Source organism: Myripristis murdjan, chromosome 22 (assembly GCF_902150065.1).
Source record: "Myripristis murdjan chromosome 22, fMyrMur1.1, whole genome shotgun sequence".
In the NCBI taxonomy this organism is placed as follows: Eukaryota; Metazoa; Chordata; class Actinopteri; order Holocentriformes; family Holocentridae; genus Myripristis; species Myripristis murdjan.
The window spans coordinates 8,401,304-8,421,292 of NC_044001.1; the positions used below are offsets into that span (position 1 = coordinate 8,401,304).

A 19,989-nucleotide genomic window follows, 5' to 3' on the forward strand; every position below is an offset into this window, starting at 1 on the left:
TCCTGTTTGGAAAAAATCCAGCCATCTGGAACCAAAGAAGGCCAACGAATTCAAACCATAAAAAAAGTTTCTTTCTTGCAAATACAATTTAAGAAAGTCTGCCTGAGGCAAAAGTTACCTGATAAAGTTTGCTGACTCTTGCTTGGGCTTTCATGTACTCTTCAAAGTCTGCAAACACTTTGAACCTGAAGAGAAAGGAAGGAGGATGTAGAGTGAACTCAAGTCCACAAACCTCTACACACTAATTGGAAAAAACTGATGAGGTTACAGTAAAACTCACATTTAAATCATTTAGTAGCCATTTCTTAGACCTTTACCTACCAAATGATCCCGGTTTTTGAGATGATATATCACATAAAAAAAAAAATCAAGACTGGATAGACAGCATTTTGGAATGAGACCCTTCATGTGCAGAATGACTGCCATTGACAGTATGTTGCTCACCGGTCGTATTTGAAGAGCATTTCGGTGAGGTCTTTGAAAAGCTCTGGATTCTTGGGGCTGAAAAACCCACTCTTGATCTGGTCCATGACTTGTTTGAGCTCGGGAATGCTGTTGTAGTACACCATGGCATCATATCTGAGACAGGGGAAACAGCAAATGGAGCTCAGCATTATTAAAAGACCCATTAAAACATGAAATGCAACCCTGTAAAAAAAAAAAAAAAAAAAGCCCTCCTACCCCTTTTTGTCCATTGCAGCCACGTCCTCGACCCTCATGCCAAAGATGAAGAGGTTCTCCTCTCCGGCCTCCTCGGCCATCTCCACGTTGGCTCCGTCCATGGTGCCGATGGTCAGCGCTCCGTTCAGCATGAACTTCATGTTCCCTGTTCCTGAGGCCTCGGTGCCGGCGGTCGAGATCTGCTCGGACAAATCTGTGGCAGGAATCACTGCAGGAAGATGAGATAGAGAGAGTTCGGTGTGAATAAAATGAGAGCTAAGAAAGAGTTTTATGTAAAAATATACGCAGTCTGCCTAAATCAGAATCAGAATACTTTACTGATCCCTGAGGGGAAACTGGATCAGGTGCAGTTGTAGCTCCGGAGGCTGTTAAACTACAGCGGTACACATTTAATTTTTATTATGTGTTGAATGAGAATCAACTCATGAATGTTAATGTAAAGTGTAAAGTGTGCTGGCGATAAACTAAGGTGCATTTGTGATCTTCGGTCAACATGCACACGTCTGGAGTCTTGTTATGGAAACTCCTGAGAGAGTTCAGCGTGAATTTCTCTGGACTGTACCCTTCTCTGCGAGGGAGACCCTGTAGTTCTCCAGGAAGATGACCTTCAGCTTGTCGCCCACCACGGGGTCGTTGTTCACCACATCAGCCACCGAGGTGATCAGCTTGATGATCATCTTGGCCATGTGATACCCCGGAGCGGCCTGCAGGGGGAGACGGTGGAACGTTTACAAAAACTCAAATCACCTCCTCCACTTGACCTATTTCTTCATGAATGCTCTTCTCCACTTGTGTCTCGTGCATCTACCTTGCCACCGATGATCATCGTTCTTGGTACAAAAGGTGCATTGGGGTTCTTTTTGATGCCTTGAAGAAAAAATATACAAATTAAGCATGAGTGACAGTGTTATAGCGGTTAAAAGGTGTCATAATTAAAGTTTTTGGCAAATATTCCATGCAAAAGACGGAGAAGTCAGCTTTTTCTGTGTAAAAAGAAGTTGCTGCACAGAACAAAAACATCAAAGCTCAACAATTTTAAAAAGTTTATCGCAATCTGGTTTGCCTTTTATTCTGGGTTAATTGAATTTTGCACAAACACAAAGCAAACAATTGCTTTGCCCAGGGGATGGCACATAAAAGTATTATTTAAAAACACTTATGTTCAAAGTTGTCTTCATGAACAGTCAAAGACATTCCTAAAAACTGCTTTATAACAATACATAAAAGGGCAACATCCTCGATATATGCTGCTCCTAAGACGGAAACTAAACTGCTTTTTTGAAAACATCTTTGCTTTGACTTTATTTAATTTCTGTGGGAAAGACATTACAGTCTGTTTTGAGGCTGATGGTTGTGCAGAAAATCCCACGCCTGCCACTGAAATGACAGTTGAAAAAAAAAATTCTCAGTGTTTGTTTTAACTTGCACGGAGCCGCGGATGGGTGGGATTTCCCACATCACGGCATGTCAGACGGTGTCAGGTAGGCTGTCATTCACACAGAGGCAGACCTGTGATGACTTGTGAAACTACCTGGCGTGGATCGTAAGGTGTGAATAATTTACGCACGGTTGTACATGGCGATGATGTGCAGGCAGTTGAGGACCTGCCGCTTGTACTCGTGGATTCTCTTCACATGGACGTCAAATATGGACGAGGGGTTTATTTTGACTTTGTACTCCTTTTCCAGGAACTGTGCAAATTTCAGCTTGTTGTCCTATGGGAGAAAATAAAAAAAAATAAATAAAAAAAAACAACAGAGGAGTCATTGATTCAGTCATGAGGTGAAAATGCTTTTGTCTCAGCTGCGACCTGTCCTGACGTGTCGTGGCTCTAAAGCAGCAAAATGCAATGTTGCAATCCCCAAATAAACCCAGCAGTTTTGTCCTTGCTTGCTATAACATGCAGAATGTGACTGAGAGACATCATCATGTGTGAAACAAGGCGAATGAGGCCAACAAGGCCGGCCATGCTTCAGAAAAAGCATGAATCTCTAGTTTAACATTTATAACATGGAGTTTAGCATCATATTCAGGGTTTAAATCTTATTTTTCATCTACTAGTGAAAAAATCCGCCAGTGGGATGAGATAATCCCACTTGTTTCCAACACAAATCCAGAATTTTCTTCAGTTTGACAACTATAGCATATATTATTCTCCTCATTGTTAATTTTTTTTCATGTTGCTCTGTTCTTCTATTCATTCATGACGACTTTGTTTGCCACCTTGATGTTTTTCTTTTTTCTTGTTTTCCTTTTGAGGCGGGATATTTCTTTGAATCCCTTGTGGTTTCTTTATTGCCAATGCACAATGTGTGTTTCTTTCATCCCCTCTTTTTGTACTTTATCATTTGCACACACACAAAAAAACAAGCCAAACAAACAAAAAAAAAAAAACGAGCGTGGACTCTACCTGTTTCACTTTAGAGACGTCCCGGATGAAGGCAGCGTCATCGACAAAGTCATTCAGCTTCTCTAGCTGGCTGAGCTCTTTCACGTAATCCTCCCCGATAACCTAAAAGAAGAAAAAAAGACGTTAAAGATCATAAAATATCCTGTGTGTGCCAAGCAAATATCTGATTTTGGCAAGGAGAGTGCGTAGTCCACTGCACTTCATAAATATGCTTGTACTGGGCTATTTGGAAAGCTCAGTGGGACTCAGGAGAGAGAGCACTGCCAACTTTCAGTCGTATGCCAGCTGGGGGATATACTGCTCAGGAGGCAGGGCTCTTAACCACGACCCCGCCTCTGGTCACTCGGTTTAATGCTGTGGCGGTCTGGGTTCACCTCGGCTATGAGCTCCGCCAGTCCCGGGTTACAGAGCAGCAGCCAGCGTCTGGGAGTGATGCCATTGGTCTTGTTCTGAAACTTCTCCGGTTCCAGTTCACTGAAATCCCGAAATCTAGGGAAGAGAAATGAGAAACATCATGAAAGAGGAACTGAAATTACATTATGAGGCAGTGGGCCTCGATTAGCTAATTTTGGAGAGTTGTGAGATTATTTAGGATAGAGAGGAACTGCTGTATAAATTTATTATCATGTCAATTTTTCCGTTTATTTTTTTGCTTTTTTGGTGTGAAATAAAGGGTAATTTTCAGTGTATAGGACTTATCAATCAATTTGTCCTCCTTGGTTGAAGTGGTAAACTCTTCAACCAAGGGAAATATGGGACACAGCTAAATATGTATGAATGTGAAGTAGCTAAAAAGAAGTTAAGTCCAACTCATCAGACCATATTACTCGTTCACAGCTCAGGAGTCAAGTTTTTTTGCTCTTTCCAACAAGGTAATTTGTCTTGGTGCGCTGGTGTCTGGATGGTAGCCCTGCCTTTAACACCATTATCATCATTGTCAGACACACTATAACAACAATCTGAACCAGTCAGCGGCAAAACAAGCACTTTGAGTGGATTGATAGTGTGATTACACTGAAGTGTTCTTGCTCAATACTGCAGCAATTTCACACTTTTTTTTTTTTTTTTTCAACTCTGCTAGTCATTTGAACAGCAAAAGGTGGAAAAATAGGCCCCGAGTCGAACCAAACTGGAATTATATCCCCTTTTAACACCAACAGATGCTGCTAAGTAGCATTTACTTTAATATGACCTGCCTGTGTAGCTGTCATAGCTGTAACTGTGATGTAGAGGTTGTGTTTCTGTTATTTTGTCCACTCCTGTGTGTTGGAGAGGCTTACACGTCAGTCTTGATGATGTTGGAGTGTATCTCAGCGACTCCGTTGACAGCGTGAGATCCCACGATGCACAGGTGAGCCATGTTGACCCTCTTGCATCCGTCTTCCTCTATCAGAGACATTCTCCGCAGCTTGTCCATGTCCTCCGGGAAGAGGGCTGCAATCCTCTGGAGTGAGAAATACACACACAGATTGAGACTGACCAGAGGAGCAGCGGGGTAGCAGCTTCATATTTTAGAGGACAGCGCAGTCAGTGTAAGACAACATTTATTCCCTTTTTCCCATTGCAGAAATCAAAATAGAAGTTTTATATCACAAATAACAGAGTTGTCATATCCAGCAGCAAGAATCAACACTTCTCAACAATACTGATGGCATTAGTCCTCCATAACTGGATATATCTCCTGCTGAAATGTGATATATGATATAGAGGCAGCTTCATTTTTTTTATGGGAGTGCTGGAAGACTGGAAGGGCCAGATTGTTCAAATACCTCTGATGCAGAGGGGTTTTTTTTCCGCCTGCTTGTACAGCAGGAAGTAACATAACAGATACACTGATTCCCATGAAGTAAAAATAATGAAATTTTGATGGAGGGTGGGGGGCTTTTATTTTTTAAATATGTGTATATTATTGCCTGGAAATTTTGCTAACAAGGTGGAAAAAGTCATTGTTCATTTCATATGGACATTAAATACCGAGGTATCTGCCTGTAATCCATGCAATGTGCCTAATCAGTGTTCTTATGTAATGATATATAATGATAATGATATATAATTTTCAGATTATAGGCGCTGCGATGAGCTGCAGTACGCACATCGAGGTGGTTCTGGTTGATCTGGTAGATGATCTGCAGGTGTCTGGGCAGCAGAGTCTCCAGCAGCTCCACCGGCCAGCGCTCCAGGGCCTCGGGCAGGACCGTGTGGTTGGTGTAGGCGAAGGTGCGCTTGGTCAGATCCCAGGCCTGACGAGGGGGGAGGAGTTTACACAACATCATGTCCTGAGTTTTAAGGTTAATTTTGTGTCAGCATGAAAAAAAGCATAAAAACATGAGCTGAACTTCCCTCTTTCCTGCAATACTTGAACTTGGCCTGATTTAACCCCTTGAACTCTGATTCTCCCTTAAAATCCCCTTAAGTAGCTTCAATGAAAAAAAACAACAACTCTTTTCTATATTGTGCGACAATTCTGTATCTGGTGGTTGTAACACTTCACTAAAGTGACACCACGCTGATGTTGAGTGAAATCAAACAAACTCGAAATGCCATTGTTTTATGGCTGCAGAATTACATTAAATAGAAATATCTTGATGTCTTGTGCATCATTTTTTTACACACTTCCCTGTGATCCAGCAGGACATGTTTGTATCTGTGGAAAGCTTGCTCTCTCCACTAGAATTTAAAGTAAAGTTCTGTCGGTTTCAGCAAAGCTCAGACGTGCGGCATAAATTTGTAATGTTGAACCCGCTGATCGGACTGGCAGGGTTTTAAAACATTCAAATAAAAACTTTACTTCTGCTGCCTGGCTTTTATTTCTTAACCTAAAAAAGAACAGACACAGGAATATTTCTTACTGTTGTATCATTTGGGAACTGTAGCTTTGACCCTCGATCTCCCTTTGTGTTGTGATGTCGCTGATCTACAAATTCAAGCCTTTTCCACTTTTGCGCTCCTTGTAAGTCACTAAAATCCAGCCTAAAAACCAGTGTCGTATGTAGTATGCCACCTCTCCTTCTCACCCACCGTGTCCCAGTCAAGCTTCTCGATGTCCACAAAGATTCTCATCAGCTCTGGGATGGCCATGGCCGGATGAGTGTCATTGAGCTGGATGGCAACCTGCAAAACACATTGTCCTGTAGTGACTGGGTCAAATCCAGATCAATAATTGATGCTGAAGTACCGCTCCATAAATGCTTGATCTGCAACCTGTTGCATGTTGTTTTGGTTAAACAGTCTAATCAGCTTTATTGTGAGATGACAATAAAGGTGAAGTGCATGCTTTCAGTTTTACCTCTGGGCTATTTTCAGCATTATTAGATTGACAATTAACAAAGTCAGCTCTGACAGGCTGAAATATGAGAGCCATGTAAAAACAGGACTGTGGTTGGTTAATGTTCATGTACTATGGCAAAAAAAAAAACCCTTAGAATTAAGGGGCCAGTTAGAAAGGTTTCCTCTGCCTCTTAGCATAAAATGATCACGATACACCTGCAGGGTTTTGTTGATTACTGTGACTCAGAGTTGAGGTTTCCGGCTTTCACAACTCCCTTTCCAGCCTGTGCTTGAGAACAAAACGTTCCCACACTTTTGAATTTCAGGACACACCCAAACACTCCTCACTGACACCTTCAGCAGGGCAGAGACAGAGGATGACGCTACGAGCGAGTGCCCAGATACTAAAGGTGCAGCGATTCGTTCATTGTATCAATTGTAAACTCCGTCGATCAACATCAGTCTGCTCAAAGAAATAAATGAATGAATCTCTGACTGGCCTGAAAGAATATGATATGCTTTGAATTGAATCATTGATGATTCTCAAAAAAAAAAAGCATTGTGCATTTTTGTTAAGAATGTGTTCTTTTTTTGAGAACAAACAGTGCTTCAGTAATTCTTTTGTCTGATTTTTTTCCCATTGCAAAAGGAGCTGAATCACTGACTTGAATTGTGGTTTCTGAAAAAGAAAACTTCTCTAAGATCGAACAACCAACTAGTACATTTTGAATAGAGCTGACACAATGTTTGGCTAAAGATTTACACCCGTACCTCACACATTTCCTTCTCAAGCCAGAAAAGAAAATGACAAAACAGTATTGTAAACTGTAGTATGCTCTACTTTGGCTAATTTACTCATCTACTTGCTATGTCTTTAGTTTGAAAAATGTCTTTTCCACTTATTTATTTATTGATTCGTTGCCATAATGTAAGGTGACAGGGGTAATCAGCTCTATTGGTGTTGTTGCAATTCTTGCTGCTGACCAGTAGGGGTCATAAATTACCTAAGTGTCTCTTTAAAACAGATGGCCTGCACTTCAGCCTCACTGTCCTTGTGCCACTTTCCATCCACTACCAGCTACTTTAGGAGCTCGCTGTATGAACTTGTTCCTGAGGCCTACTTTGTCAGGGAAGCTCTCGAAGGAGGTGCGTCCGGCCGTGCCTTTCTTGGTGGTCTTGAAGCGCCGGATGATGTCTTGGAGTGTGGCTGCCACTACGAAGTACTCCTGCTTCAGGCGAAGTTCTTTCCCCTCAAAGAACTGCAGCACCGGATTACAGAGAAACAGGACAAATGTGATACACGGTACAACAATATGTGCCAAAATATTCCCAGGAGAAGAAGATGTTCCTTTGTCACTGACAAGAAAAAAATGCTCACACATCACTGTTGTTACAAATGCATGCACACCTTGAGCTGAAATACTAAATACTGAACTTACATTGTCATTGGGGTACAGCACACGAGAGATATTCTCAGCCAGATTTCTGTCCAGAACAGCCTGGATGTAATCTCCCACATTAACTAAAAACAGTTGGAAGACATTTCAGTTTCCTCGATACAGCAGGGACTGCATCTGTGTTTACAATTTGCTTGTAATTAAAGATGCAAAATACACTCTGCAGGAGAGGAGGAAGCTGCTGCTTTTGTGTCATCTTGCAACACAGAAGCCCTTGCTGCAAGGTGCTGTTGCTGCAGCGGCTTGCTTCTCTCTTGCAAAAGTTAAGCTTTTGAAAATTACAGGGAAATACAGAAGCATTATTGCAAAAGGGAAATGGTGCATGAGAAAACATCAGAATTGGCTTTGGCGCTTACAGTCTCTCAAGTTGAAGTCGTTGGGAGCGCGAGCAGACCACAGCCTCATGGTGTTCACGGTGTTGTTCATGTAGCCAGGTATGGGTGTGTCATAGGGCATGGCAAGAACCACCTTTAGCCAAAACACAGCGCCGCAGAGTCAGCAGTAATAACAAGACACGGCAGGGTGAGGACACAAAGCATGACACAGCATGATACAAAAATATGTCCTAACTCTACAAGGTGGACTAAATTTTATATTGATATACAAACATATTTCAAAATGAATGTTTCCATGGAAATGGTGCCACTTTTCCTAGTGAAATAACGGTCACAAATGCATAAAAATGTAGGTCAGCGATCTATAAATGTATATGCATCTGCGGTACCTGAGTGTCCACCCATTTGGAGCCTTCTTTTGTCTCCTCCACTCGTCCGTAGAAGTGAACAGGTAACATGTATTCAGGACGGGCTTTCTCCCATGGGTTTCCATGCCTCAACCAGTCATCTGCCTCTTCCACCTAAGTCAACAAAGAATGGTTTGCAAGGAATTTCAATATGACAGTATAATACTGATAGCAGGAGAGAGGAGCCACGCCTTTATATAAACAGTTCCTTAAGGCCAGGTGTGAAGGTTGGTTAGTAGTCCAAAATCAGTAAATTGAGGACAGCATAATGGCAAAAAATATATGTGCTATTAATCCAGTCTTGGAGGCCCAGTGCAAAACGGTGCAAAAATTAAAAAAGTGCATATTCAGTCCATGTGGACTTAACATATGACTCCTCAGACTTCTCTGACTGTGAGGGTCAGAATATAAAACAGCACTCTGGGGTAACAGGGTGCAGATGTGCCCTTGAGCAAGTCACTGAACCTCTGAACCTGACCTCTGACCTCTCTGTGGGAGGAAATGGGATTAATTAAGTAGAACATTCTTACATCAAGAGCAATCAGTTTCTTATCAGATCAGGCTCGGTGTGAAGCCCTAAGTTAAATGCACCAAACACAGCTGATTGGATGTGCAGGTTCATCCACTCCCAGTGAATGAACAATGAAAATAAATCCAGATCAAAAGTGTGTTCAAAAGTGCATGTTTACACTGAGGGTTTGCACTGCAAATAGCAGCAGAAATCAAAAGGGGCAAAGTTCTTTAGTTGTGGGAATCCGTATCACAAAATATGCAATCGTTTTTTTTTTTTTTTTGTTTGTTTTCCCTAAAGCCAACCACCACTGGTTACTGCAGGGAGCGCTGCACCACTTCAGTGGAGCTAAAGGGTACAGAGCACAAGCTAAGTCACTATTAATCATTAGCTAGTGATGTAGTGACCTAGTTCATTTCCACTTACGGCCCCTTTTAACTTTGACTCATAACAGTGTCACAATCAGACAGTCCCCAGTTTCATAGTAGAAGATAAAAAAAGGATCTATGACCTGGAGAAAGAGAAGCTGTGGCGTTTGCATGGTGAAACTGGGCTCCAACTGAATCTTGCATCATCATATTAAGCAAAAAAAGCTCCTTTGAATCTGTAGTTACATTATCAAGGCCCATTAAATTGCAGTTAATGGTCTGTGGTGATTTCAGCTTTGTGAAAAAAAAGACATTTCAGCTGCAGTTACCTGCCAGCCGTCTCTAATCTTTTGGTTGAAGATTCCATATTCATAGCGAATGCCATAACCGTACGCTGCGAGACCCAAGGTGGCCATGGAGTCCAAGAAGCATGCTGTGTGAAGAGAAGACACCAGAATCAGATATAGATACAGAAAACACAGCATTTGTAGAAATAAGTAGTGTGTTGGAAATAAGTGTGCTAATGTGCATGCCATCTCTTGCGAAACGTCTGTGGCTATGGCCTGCAAGCTTCAAATGTTTCACAGGCACAGTTATATGAGGGACAGCTGCCAAGGTAGACTCTTTTTTTTTTTTTTTCAATAGAGCATTGTTCTAATTAAATGTTTGCAGGCGAGTAAAATAACTTGTGATGCTTGCATTTCCTGAGGTGCAGTGTGCAGGAAGGAATGGGCTGGCACAGTATTTTTCCAGGTTCAGTTATAAAACGGTCTAGTCTTTTTCTTTTTTTTTTTTTTTCCATCTCTGCTGTACTGTGGACTGTTCAGAAGTGTGGAAACATAAAAAACCTCTTTCTCTTTCTCTCAACTGCCTAATATGAGTGTGCAGATTTTAAAAAATAATAAGCTATAGCCACGTACCTGCCAGTCTGCCCAGACCTCCATTCCCCAGACCTGCATCCTCCTCCATCTCCTCCAGGTCCTCCATGTCCAGACCAAGCTACAGCAGAAGGGAAGAAGGCAATGCTAAGGCCTACTTTTTACTTATTTAAATGACAAGAGAGGAACATCATTAGTGGCTAAAAATGGCCTACTCCCTGCATCAGGATGAGCCTTTGCATGAGTTTTGTGCACAGAGGGCTGCTGGTTGTGGCTCCTGTGTGAATGTAGCCTTGTTCCCCTGCCTTTTACCTGGTAGATGGCTTCATCACATGCATTCTGCAGGCCCAGGTTGATCATCGTGTTCTGGAGCGTCCTGCCCATGTAGAACTCCAGAGACAGATAATACACCCTCTGCACGAGGAGAACACCATGCAAAGACAAAAAAGACAAGACAAGCTTTAGTAAGAGAGACTGAGGGAAAACTATTTGTAAGTAATCAATGCAGGCTGAGCACAAGATCCCTCTGATGACATGATTATAACACGAAGGTGCAGAGAGAGAGATGCAGTATCAGAGCAGTGAATCAAAATATTTTGAGTACGCAAACATGTAGCTGCAGGAAACAGCTGTGTAAATATGATGCAACTATTTGAAAAATATCTCCTGGAAATTCAGAGTGCTTGATGCAGCAGGAACACTTTGTACCCAACCTGGTTCCCATCAAAATCGACACATATTTATGCCTTTCATCTGCAGTTTGAGTTTGAGTGCTCAAGTCAAAATCCAGAGTGTTATGAGGAAAATGCATTTCAAAAGTCACCTATGAGCAAAAGCACATTTTGTGGTCTGTTTAGAAAACATGCATAAACATACTTTAAAGTTCAGAAGCATTTCTTTCTTTAGTTGTAGAATATCTTATTTCATGTGGCAGACTGTTAAAATGAAAGGCTATGAAAAAATGAATGGCATCAACACGTGAAATGTGTGCACTTGTGGCCAGCTTATGAATATTTTGGGACAGATCTCTGAGCTCACTGAAATGTATATTTTCCCATGTTGTGTTGACAGTGGTGGAGTGGACTGAGCTCAGTCGTGACCCTCAGTGACCCTGGTGGAGCTTTTTTACCTTTGGATCAGCCTCGTAGTAGAACTGCTGCGTCCTGATCCATCTCCCCACCAGGTGATCTCTCACCGTGTGGGCCAGGGCGAAATAATAATCCCGGGGCGTCGCGATGTTCCTGTCCTTCACCAAAGTGAAGTGCAGATGGCGATTGAAGCCCTTCTTCAGCTCGGCAACATTTTCCACCCCGACAATCCCCCTGATGCTGATCTGCTTGCGCTTCTCCTGGTCGGTGAGGGGTGTCGCCATGGCTGGCAGGTTGCCCGACTTGTCCGGCTGAAGTGGAGCTGAAAGGTGAAGTGGTGGGAGTTTTGTTGCGGCAGTCTCCTCCTCTCTCACTGCCATTGGTTTGTGGAGGAGGGTGTTTCCCTGGCCGGCCCCGGAGGAGCTGCACAGCTGAGCGGCGGAGCGACTCCACTAACCTGCACAGGTACACAGGAACACATTGGGTGTAGTAATGGGGTTTAGTAGTAGGAAAATGTTAAACTACCCTTTGCAGGAGCTTGAAGATAGTAAATTCATATTAGAGCAGTAAGAGATGTAGATAATTTAGTCTTTGGTCATTTTTGGTGTAATTCTCTATTGAACCTGTAGTTATTTTGGGGTATAAAGGGTTAAGTCATCCAGGAAACTGTGCAAAAATTATTTTGCTTCACTGTTTCATGTTTTGAATCTTAATTTGTAAAATTAAACCTGTAGTTATATGATATTTGCCAGTCACAAGCACTGATAATTGATATTTATTAACCAATATTAAGAGTAGTTTTTTTTTTTTTCTATGTTGTTTTGTAATCCTCCTTGGTGCAGTAAGGATTCTAATTTAAGGAAGGCAGGGGTTTGAATGATGAACAGGGATTTTAACACTAAAGCTGCCATTCCTTTAGTTATTTTATATTACATTCTGGGTTTGGGTTTCATTTCTAACAGGAGACTGCTTCAACAAACTTCCCCTCAGTTCAACTCCTTCCAGTGTGAGGTAACCGGTGGCTTGCAAAACTACACTTTCACAGTAGCTTCCCTAAACTCAGGTTACCATCTTTTATTTGGCAGACACAAATATTTGAGTCAAAACTGATGTAAGTGTCATGAAGATAAGCTCGCTTGAAGACAGGGGAAAATAAATAATCTGAAAATATTCATTTTTATTGACATTGGTCTCAGGTGAATGTAAGTAATACTTAACCTAATGTTTTCATGTATGACTATCATTACACAGACTTAGATAGATAGATAGATAGATAGATAGATAGATAGACAGAGGGATAGATGGACAGATATTTCAGGCACCATGTCATATTGACACCTATTTATTGAATATTTCACATACAGAAAACACAGAAGCTCATATTACACTTCAAATAATCATAATAATAGCAGTAATATGGTCATGATAGTCATATATAATTAGCATGATAACAAGGGTGATCATAATAAGTGTCAAAATCATAGTAATAATGTTCATATTATATTCATAAAAATCTCCATAGACATATTTGAGCATCGTTGTAAATAACAGAACATGACATTCCACGCTGGATCCTCAAACAGGGCAAAAAGAATCACTTTGGAGTTAAAATGAGGTTATAATGTAGATAGCACACACACACACACACACACACACACACACACACACCTGTACATTGGGAGAAATAGCATCCGGTGTCGCCCAGCGACCGTTTAGTTTTTTTAATAATCCATAAAAGTTTGCCTTGGAGGGGCTTAGAGGCTGAATGATAGACTTGAAATCTTCCCCGGGCCTCACCATCTAGTTTGATCATTTATAACATTAAGGTGTATTTGGCTGGTTGATAAATAAAAGTTACAATCACACACTGTTGGAAAGAAATAGGATAACATTTTCAGCGCACGCATGTTCAACAACCCATAATATGTTATTTTCAGTAAATTATGTCAGTAGCGTCACACACTGACACAGAATATATTCAGTAATTACACTGAAAAGTAACAGAAACGTGTGGCATCCCAAACTATATGGATGTGTTGAGAATGACATCATTTTAATGAGTGGTTTGTTATTTTGTCAGATAAAGCCCGGTCTGTTTTTGACCTGGAATCTGTGGTTGTGTAATGCTGTGATAAAGGCCGTCCTCGTCTCCGCGTCTGAGCCAAAGGAAGCTCTCCCTGTTCGGTGACCCGCTGGTTAATGGCCTGCTTTTGTATTGTGGAGATTTTAGAGACACACACACAGAGAGTCCGGTGTTAATTACAGCCAGACAAAAGGTTTACCTTGAAAAATGACCAATTCACTGTTGCACAAATCAAATGTTTGAATTCAGCCTTGCAGCAGGCAGAGCAGCAGGCCTTGCTGTCTGCTGAAGCACCGCAGTGGCCTTGTCTGGTTTAACTCTGTTAATCTAGATGCACCCCAAGCACATGCCATACTGTAGTGGAAACTGTAGCTATAGTTTACTTTGCACAGCCATTTCATTTACCAACCACGTGGGATCAGTCCTGGATGATTTACAATCAGTGTAACCCCAAAGGGAAAAAAATTCACAGAGGAATCGGAAAAGAGGAAAGACACCTTGCCATACCTGACTGTATAATTCTCTTAAATACTGTGGTTACATCCATAGGAAACATAACTAGCGCTGAGTTTTGCCCTTTTCTATAGTAAAAATATGTAGCAGCAGGGTGAAGTCAGGCATCACAGATGTTACAGTAGACTCTGCTGAAGCAAATGAATCTAGTTGGTAGCAAAGTTATATTATCTGTTGGGTATTCAAAGGGACAAGGCACACCCATGAAGCTGAAACACAGGATAGCACCTTAGTGTAAAATCTTATGGCAGTGACGCACCAGGCAAACTTTTGGGCAACCTCGGCGTTTGAATGGCTTAGCAGCATTTTGTCGCAAGGCAACATCTGGAGAAACTGCTGGCCAAATGCATTGCCACCAAAAACTTGCCCTGACGCATCACCGTTCATGCTGTTGCTTTTGGACGAACCGGATTCTCACGATGAGTGAAACTGTTCGGTTTGAGAACCAAATCCAAAACTGCTGCTTTGAGCGACGTAATAATATCCCATTTGGACCATCTCTCTTTGTTTTTTTCTCGTTTTAATAATAACTATATATCAAATAAAAGGAACAATGGTGAATTATTATCGTTGAAAAAACTCTGAACATCAATAACTTATTTAGCTATACACCTCTTTGCAAAAGATCATTTCAATAACAACAGTACAAAACTACCAGGATTGAGTCACCTACAGTAAAAGAGCCATAACTAAGTTGCGATAGCACCTTATTTAAACAGCTATTGTGAATCCAGTCAACATCATCATCATTATCATCATCATTGTCTCTAACATTGTCACCATAACCTTCATCACCATCTTTCACACTGTTCATACTCATATCAATTAGCAGGATACTACATATTAAACAAAATTACACCCTCCCCCTTTTGAGAGCTGCACTGTGGAGAGAGGCGGTGTGAAAGCCTGGCGTCCAATAGCATGTACACGCTGATGCTGTATTATTATTCTTATTCTTTTTTTTTTTTTTTACAAACAATATGGAGGGTTCGCACAAGCTAAGCCACTATGAGCGTCTCATTTACACTAACGACGACACAACGCGAACACAGCTGAGAGTCGCACTATTGCTCTCTCCCAGGGATCATTGCAGCCGCTGCCCATTCTTCATCCACACAGAAAGTTGTTTTTTAATTGTGCTCCCCCTGGTGTTTGAGATATATGGTGATGTTGGCGACCAATGAGACCGGGAGGGGAGAGTTAATATACAGGATAATGTAGGGGTGTGTGTGTGTGTGTATGTGTGTGTGTGTGAGTGTGTGAGAGAGAGAGAGAAGTGCAGTTCCATGTGGATGATGGCGGCTCCTTTCTAAGACTCATTCATTTTCATTTTCACGTCTACAAAACCACGCTCTCTCCTTTAATAAGCACAGCAGACACACCGGATACCGTCACGACATTAATGTTCATGTTCCCAGTCCAGGTCTGTCGAGAGGATTTCGCTATCTTTCGCTTTTATCTGTCTCGTGTAAAGATCCCACGATGTACAAATGGCAAAGCACAGTTTTGTTTGTTCTGCGGATGGTCCACGTGTCCAAGGTTTAGGTATGATCAAGGCATGGCTCAGCGCTGGATGGGCCTCATACAGAGGGTCATGGGGTCAGTCGGTCAGGGGAGCCGAGGAAAGGATGGGGGGCGGGTGGGGGTGTTGGTTAATTATTGGCTGGATGAGCCCTGGGGAGTCCCGGGACAGTGGTGAGTCTTCAGCACACAGAGCCGGTGGGATCCACCTCCCCGGGTGTGTAGAAATCAGGGATGGGCAGGCCGGTGTGCAGAGTGACCTACAGAGCATGGGAGAAAATTTAAATTTAAAGGAGGGCCACTTGACAAGCCCTTATGGGTTTTTGAGTTTTATGTAGCCAAGAGCATGAATGTCTTTTTTTCCTGAACTGACACATGTTAGGGACAGATAATTAGCAGTCACTGGAGTGTAAACTGTAACTGCCCAAATCTCTAGAAATATATAAACAGAAATAACAGGTGATCATACTAAAAACAGATTCACAAGTCAACACTAGTAATATAACCAGTAATTATTTATATGATAAATACCATTGATTCAATCAGCATCATTATTTACTGAATATGGGTCACTGAAACTTTGTTCTTGAAAAGTGACTTTAGTCATTAAAAAAAATCCCCATTTTCACCTCCAGATGGCGCTGTTGAGCCATCACCTCAATGACTGAAGTGACTGAAGTGTTTTTTTTTTTTTTTTTTTTTTTGAGGCTGTTTGCTATCATTACCAATAGACATGACTACAAATGAGAAATCCTGCTGAGAGCAACAACAAATCCAAATTGTTAAGTCTTTGAAGATTTTTTTTTTTCAAGATTTAACACTCTGAGCACTTATCTGTAAAACTCATTTTAAAAGTAGGAGTGGTGGCCTCAGGCCAATTTACCTCCTTTGACCCACAGTAGTCATAATGAATAATGAATAATAATAATATTGATGTGATGCTTTATTGAGCCCTGTGGGGAAATCCTGTTTTTTTTGCCTCCGCTGTTTTTTTTTTTCAGCAACTGCAGCAGAGTGGAAACCTCTCCAAATCACACAAACCTGTTTGGATTTACAGATTAAACTTTGCATTTTGGGTGAACTGTCCCTTTAAGCAGAGTGGAGGCTTGACACTGCAGTTTCAGATGAACCCAGCTAAATGAAAAGCAGTTTTACCAACTAAATCATTTATATAAAACAAGTATATTTGAAATCTCCTCATTCAGTGTCTGATTTTACCTCTGATTCCCCACATTTCACTGATATAAATGCCACAATGAACAACAACAACAACAACAACAACAACAACAAAACGCCTCTGTAAATTGCTTAAAAAACATATGTATCATTCCTGCATTGTATTTATACCACCATTAATAAATGTACATTGTAAAATAACATAAACAGCACCATTCATAGCAGAGTTTGAGGACTTTTTCTACCTGGACGTTTCGGTTGAGGCTGATCGCCGGGTAGTAGACGCCCTCCAGGTTTTCAAACGCCACGGGGCCCTGCTGCTCATCGTTGACGAGGAAGATGAGGATCCCGCGGGTGAAGTCGAGCAGCACTCCTATTGTAGAGCCTTTACTGATGCCACCGTCCGTCCTGCACAGCCGCACAGAGAGAAATCAGCCACGGACACGGGCGACACCATGCTCACACACAGTAAGAGCCAATGTGTCAATCACAATGAATTGACGCTGATGGACACAACATTAAATGAGTAAATAACCAATTTAAGATCACCAAGATGCTAAGATTTACCTACTTTTCTCTGCTCTTTACAAAATTAATAATATTTTTTGGCCGCTGGTCTGACTTCACTTTCAGTTCTTCCAACTTACCACAAGCATTTGTCATTATTGTTGACATTTAATGGCCAAAATGACTCATAACACGTTATTTGGCAAGGAAAATATTAATTAGTTGCAGCCCTAGTGTGGATATATACTGAATTACCACTAGTGCTTCTGCATTTTCAACAAAAAAAATCCATGTGCATCTTAAAATGATGGAGGATTCTGCTGAAGTTAAAGCATCCTCACTGCACAGACTTCTTTGCTGGTGCATGGTTGCAGTGATGATGATGATGATGATGATGATGATGATGAGATAAAATGCAGGCAGCACACACATTTGCACCACCAGCAGCAGCTCCTCCGCTCACCTGTTGGTGTGTGAGTTGTTGTGCATGAACCACGAGCGGTTGTTGTCCACGTACATGGCCCAGGCCTTGTCGTCCTTCCCCAGCATCACGTCCTTCAGCACGTCGGCCCGCGCCACCCCGAAGGCCGGGTCCGGGTGGTTGTCATAGCGATCGACGGTCATCTCCCAGTAGTGCACGCCGCGGGAGAAGGCGGAGTTGCCCATGACCACCCTGTCGTCGTAGCTGTTGCACGACACCGTCAGGTTGTCGTTGGAGAAGATGATGTCCGGGTGGGCAGAGGCCGTGTCGAATGTGAACCAAGCGACTGCAGAGCACAACACACACACACACATGCACAGGTATAGACACACACACACACACAGTTTAGCATCAATAATATCAGTGACCATGATAAATAAGACAGTCAGGACATTACTTTAAGCACATTGGATTGACTTTACAAAGGTGATAAGTGGCTAGAAAATGGAGGTTGGATGAGGTGAAGTTACACAGGGAATCATAAATTTAATGTAAGGAAAAATATTATGAAACAACATCTATGATTGGCTGTGATGTTTAGCATTAATCTGAGGTGGTAGCCACTCTGATATCTGTAGAAAATACCACAACTAAGTCAAATTTTAGCATCTTATCTTAGCACACTGCATTTTATTTTATCTCCTTCCCATCTGCACTGTGTTTAATCTGTCTGTCTGTTGCATGGAGCCTTAATGTATTATGTTTATACCATAAAGATCAAGAGATTCAAATAATTTACCATAATAATCATAACCCTATGGGAGTCGGGCGCACTACACTGCACTCCAATTAAAGTAATACAAGTGCTAAGAATTATCTGCAAATACTGTGTGACCCAGGGTTGGAAAACATAATAACATAACAGCTAACACATACAATCGAGTATGAGAGTTTCCCAGAGGGGCATTTTGCTATTTATGTGGGCTCCACTAGACGCGCCTTTCCGTGACCTTCACTGTTGTCACTGTGTCCAGCGGAGTTTCATTACAAACCAACGGTATATTTCCCGGGGGAAATAAACAAAGACGTTTATTAGAAGCCCATCCTGGAAGCTTAATAAGTGCAGCCCACCGAGTAGCAAATTGCCCACCTCTTGGTTTTAGAGTGACGATTGCATTGATGAAAACGGGCAATGGTCAGGGGGGGACGAGAGCGGTGGAGACAGTCTGCGATGAGAGCCGTCCATACTGTACCTGTGCCTATAGATTGCATATCGCATGGGGGGAGTCCAGCTGAAATGTGGAATGAAAGGGGTGGGAAGAGGGGAAAGAAAGAGGGAGAGAAAGAAAAAAGGGAGAGGGGGGGGGGGACGAGGTGAGGCGGAAAAGCAGACAGTGGAGAGGGGTCGGGAGGGTGGCAGAGAGGGTAAAAGCAGGTTTGGTCAGGGAAGCCGGCTCAGAGTCAGTGGCCAAAATGACCAGAGAGGAGATCCCCAAAACAAAACCAAAGAAATAAACACCAAAAAAAAAGAGAAAAGAATAAAAAAATAACAGGCATGAAAGCACAGTGAACAGACTTTGAAACACATTCTCTTTCCAATCAAGAAATCCATGAAAAATGATCCCCGTTTTTTTCCCAAGCTCACAAAATCAAAGTACTTTCCGGGCGTGGTGTCTGCTAAAACATAGAAACTGAAACTGAATAAACTGAGGGGAAAAAGGTTAGATGACTTTGCACAGCCCCCAGCAGATGCCGAGCGCTCTCTCTGCCAGGTAGGGAGGCTGTTTGGGCCTTTCAGGTCCACTGATGGACGGCAAGCTTCCCTGTCTGTGCACGGCAGCAGACACAGGAATTCATGGGAAAGCAAGCACATGGGTGGATTCTACATGTACCAGCTGCTACTGTGCGGCATGTCCTTGTTTTAAAGCTAAAATGCACTCGCAAGCAGAATTCATGTGCCGCCGCTTCTGGGCAGAAACAACTTGAAAACTGATTTTGCTTTATGATTTTGATTTTTTTTGCTGCGAGCCAAAAGTTTTGCATGTTTTTTTTTTTTTTTCCTGAGTGAAACCCATTCAAAACCCACAATCAAAAGTTCAGAAACGCATTGCTGTCAGTGTGAAATAAGGTTGTTTTTCTAAATTCCTTTTAAAGTTGACTCCGTAAAGATACAAGGCTCTTTACTCTGACAGCGGTGATATATTATTCTTATGATCTCCTGGAGTTTAGTCAAGATTTGTGCGCTGCAAATGAACTTGTCTCTCCCAAACGCAGAGGAAAATAAGCCAAGACTCGAGTTTATAATGTCATCAAGTGGCACTTACTGAAGCTGCTCCACTGACAATAAATAAGAAACTGGCCTCTGT

The 19,989-nt window shown here is 42.0% G+C and overlaps 2 protein-coding genes across 4 annotated transcripts in view; both read right to left on the reverse strand.

Annotated features, from left to right (window-relative positions):
* The window catches only part of pygl (phosphorylase, glycogen, liver), a 33,762-nt gene extending 22,030 nt beyond the window's left edge, over window positions 1-11,732 (reverse strand). For both annotated transcript variants that reach the window (XM_030044024.1, XM_030044023.1), the window contains exons 1-19: window positions 11,444-11,732; window positions 10,627-10,728; window positions 10,357-10,435; window positions 9,766-9,869; window positions 8,540-8,671; window positions 8,172-8,283; window positions 7,798-7,880; window positions 7,480-7,617; window positions 6,110-6,202; window positions 5,185-5,331; window positions 4,372-4,535; window positions 3,466-3,580; window positions 3,092-3,193; window positions 2,249-2,396; window positions 1,490-1,548; window positions 1,244-1,385; window positions 682-889; window positions 445-579; window positions 119-185 (exon numbers count right to left, since the gene is read on the reverse strand). In XM_030044024.1, the coding sequence (XP_029899884.1) occupies window positions 119-185; window positions 445-579; window positions 682-889; window positions 1,244-1,385; window positions 1,490-1,548; window positions 2,249-2,396; window positions 3,092-3,193; window positions 3,466-3,580; window positions 4,372-4,535; window positions 5,185-5,331; window positions 6,110-6,202; window positions 7,480-7,617; window positions 7,798-7,880; window positions 8,172-8,283; window positions 8,540-8,671; window positions 9,766-9,869; window positions 10,357-10,435; window positions 10,627-10,728; window positions 11,444-11,686 (2,373 nt within the window). In that variant the 5' untranslated portion in view covers window positions 11,687-11,732. The remainder of the gene's footprint in view (window positions 1-118; window positions 186-444; window positions 580-681; window positions 890-1,243; window positions 1,386-1,489; window positions 1,549-2,248; window positions 2,397-3,091; window positions 3,194-3,465; window positions 3,581-4,371; window positions 4,536-5,184; window positions 5,332-6,109; window positions 6,203-7,479; window positions 7,618-7,797; window positions 7,881-8,171; window positions 8,284-8,539; window positions 8,672-9,765; window positions 9,870-10,356; window positions 10,436-10,626; window positions 10,729-11,443) is intronic.
* A 996-nt stretch (window positions 11,733-12,728) lies between these two features.
* The window catches only part of trim9 (tripartite motif containing 9), a 40,788-nt gene continuing 33,527 nt past the window's right edge, over window positions 12,729-19,989 (reverse strand). For both annotated transcript variants that reach the window (XM_030081959.1, XM_030081958.1), the window contains 3 exons: window positions 17,666-17,969; window positions 16,941-17,103; window positions 12,729-15,779 (listed from right to left, as the gene is read on the reverse strand). In XM_030081959.1, the coding sequence (XP_029937819.1) occupies window positions 15,702-15,779; window positions 16,941-17,103; window positions 17,666-17,969 (545 nt within the window). In that variant the 3' untranslated portion in view covers window positions 12,729-15,701. The remainder of the gene's footprint in view (window positions 15,780-16,940; window positions 17,104-17,665; window positions 17,970-19,989) is intronic.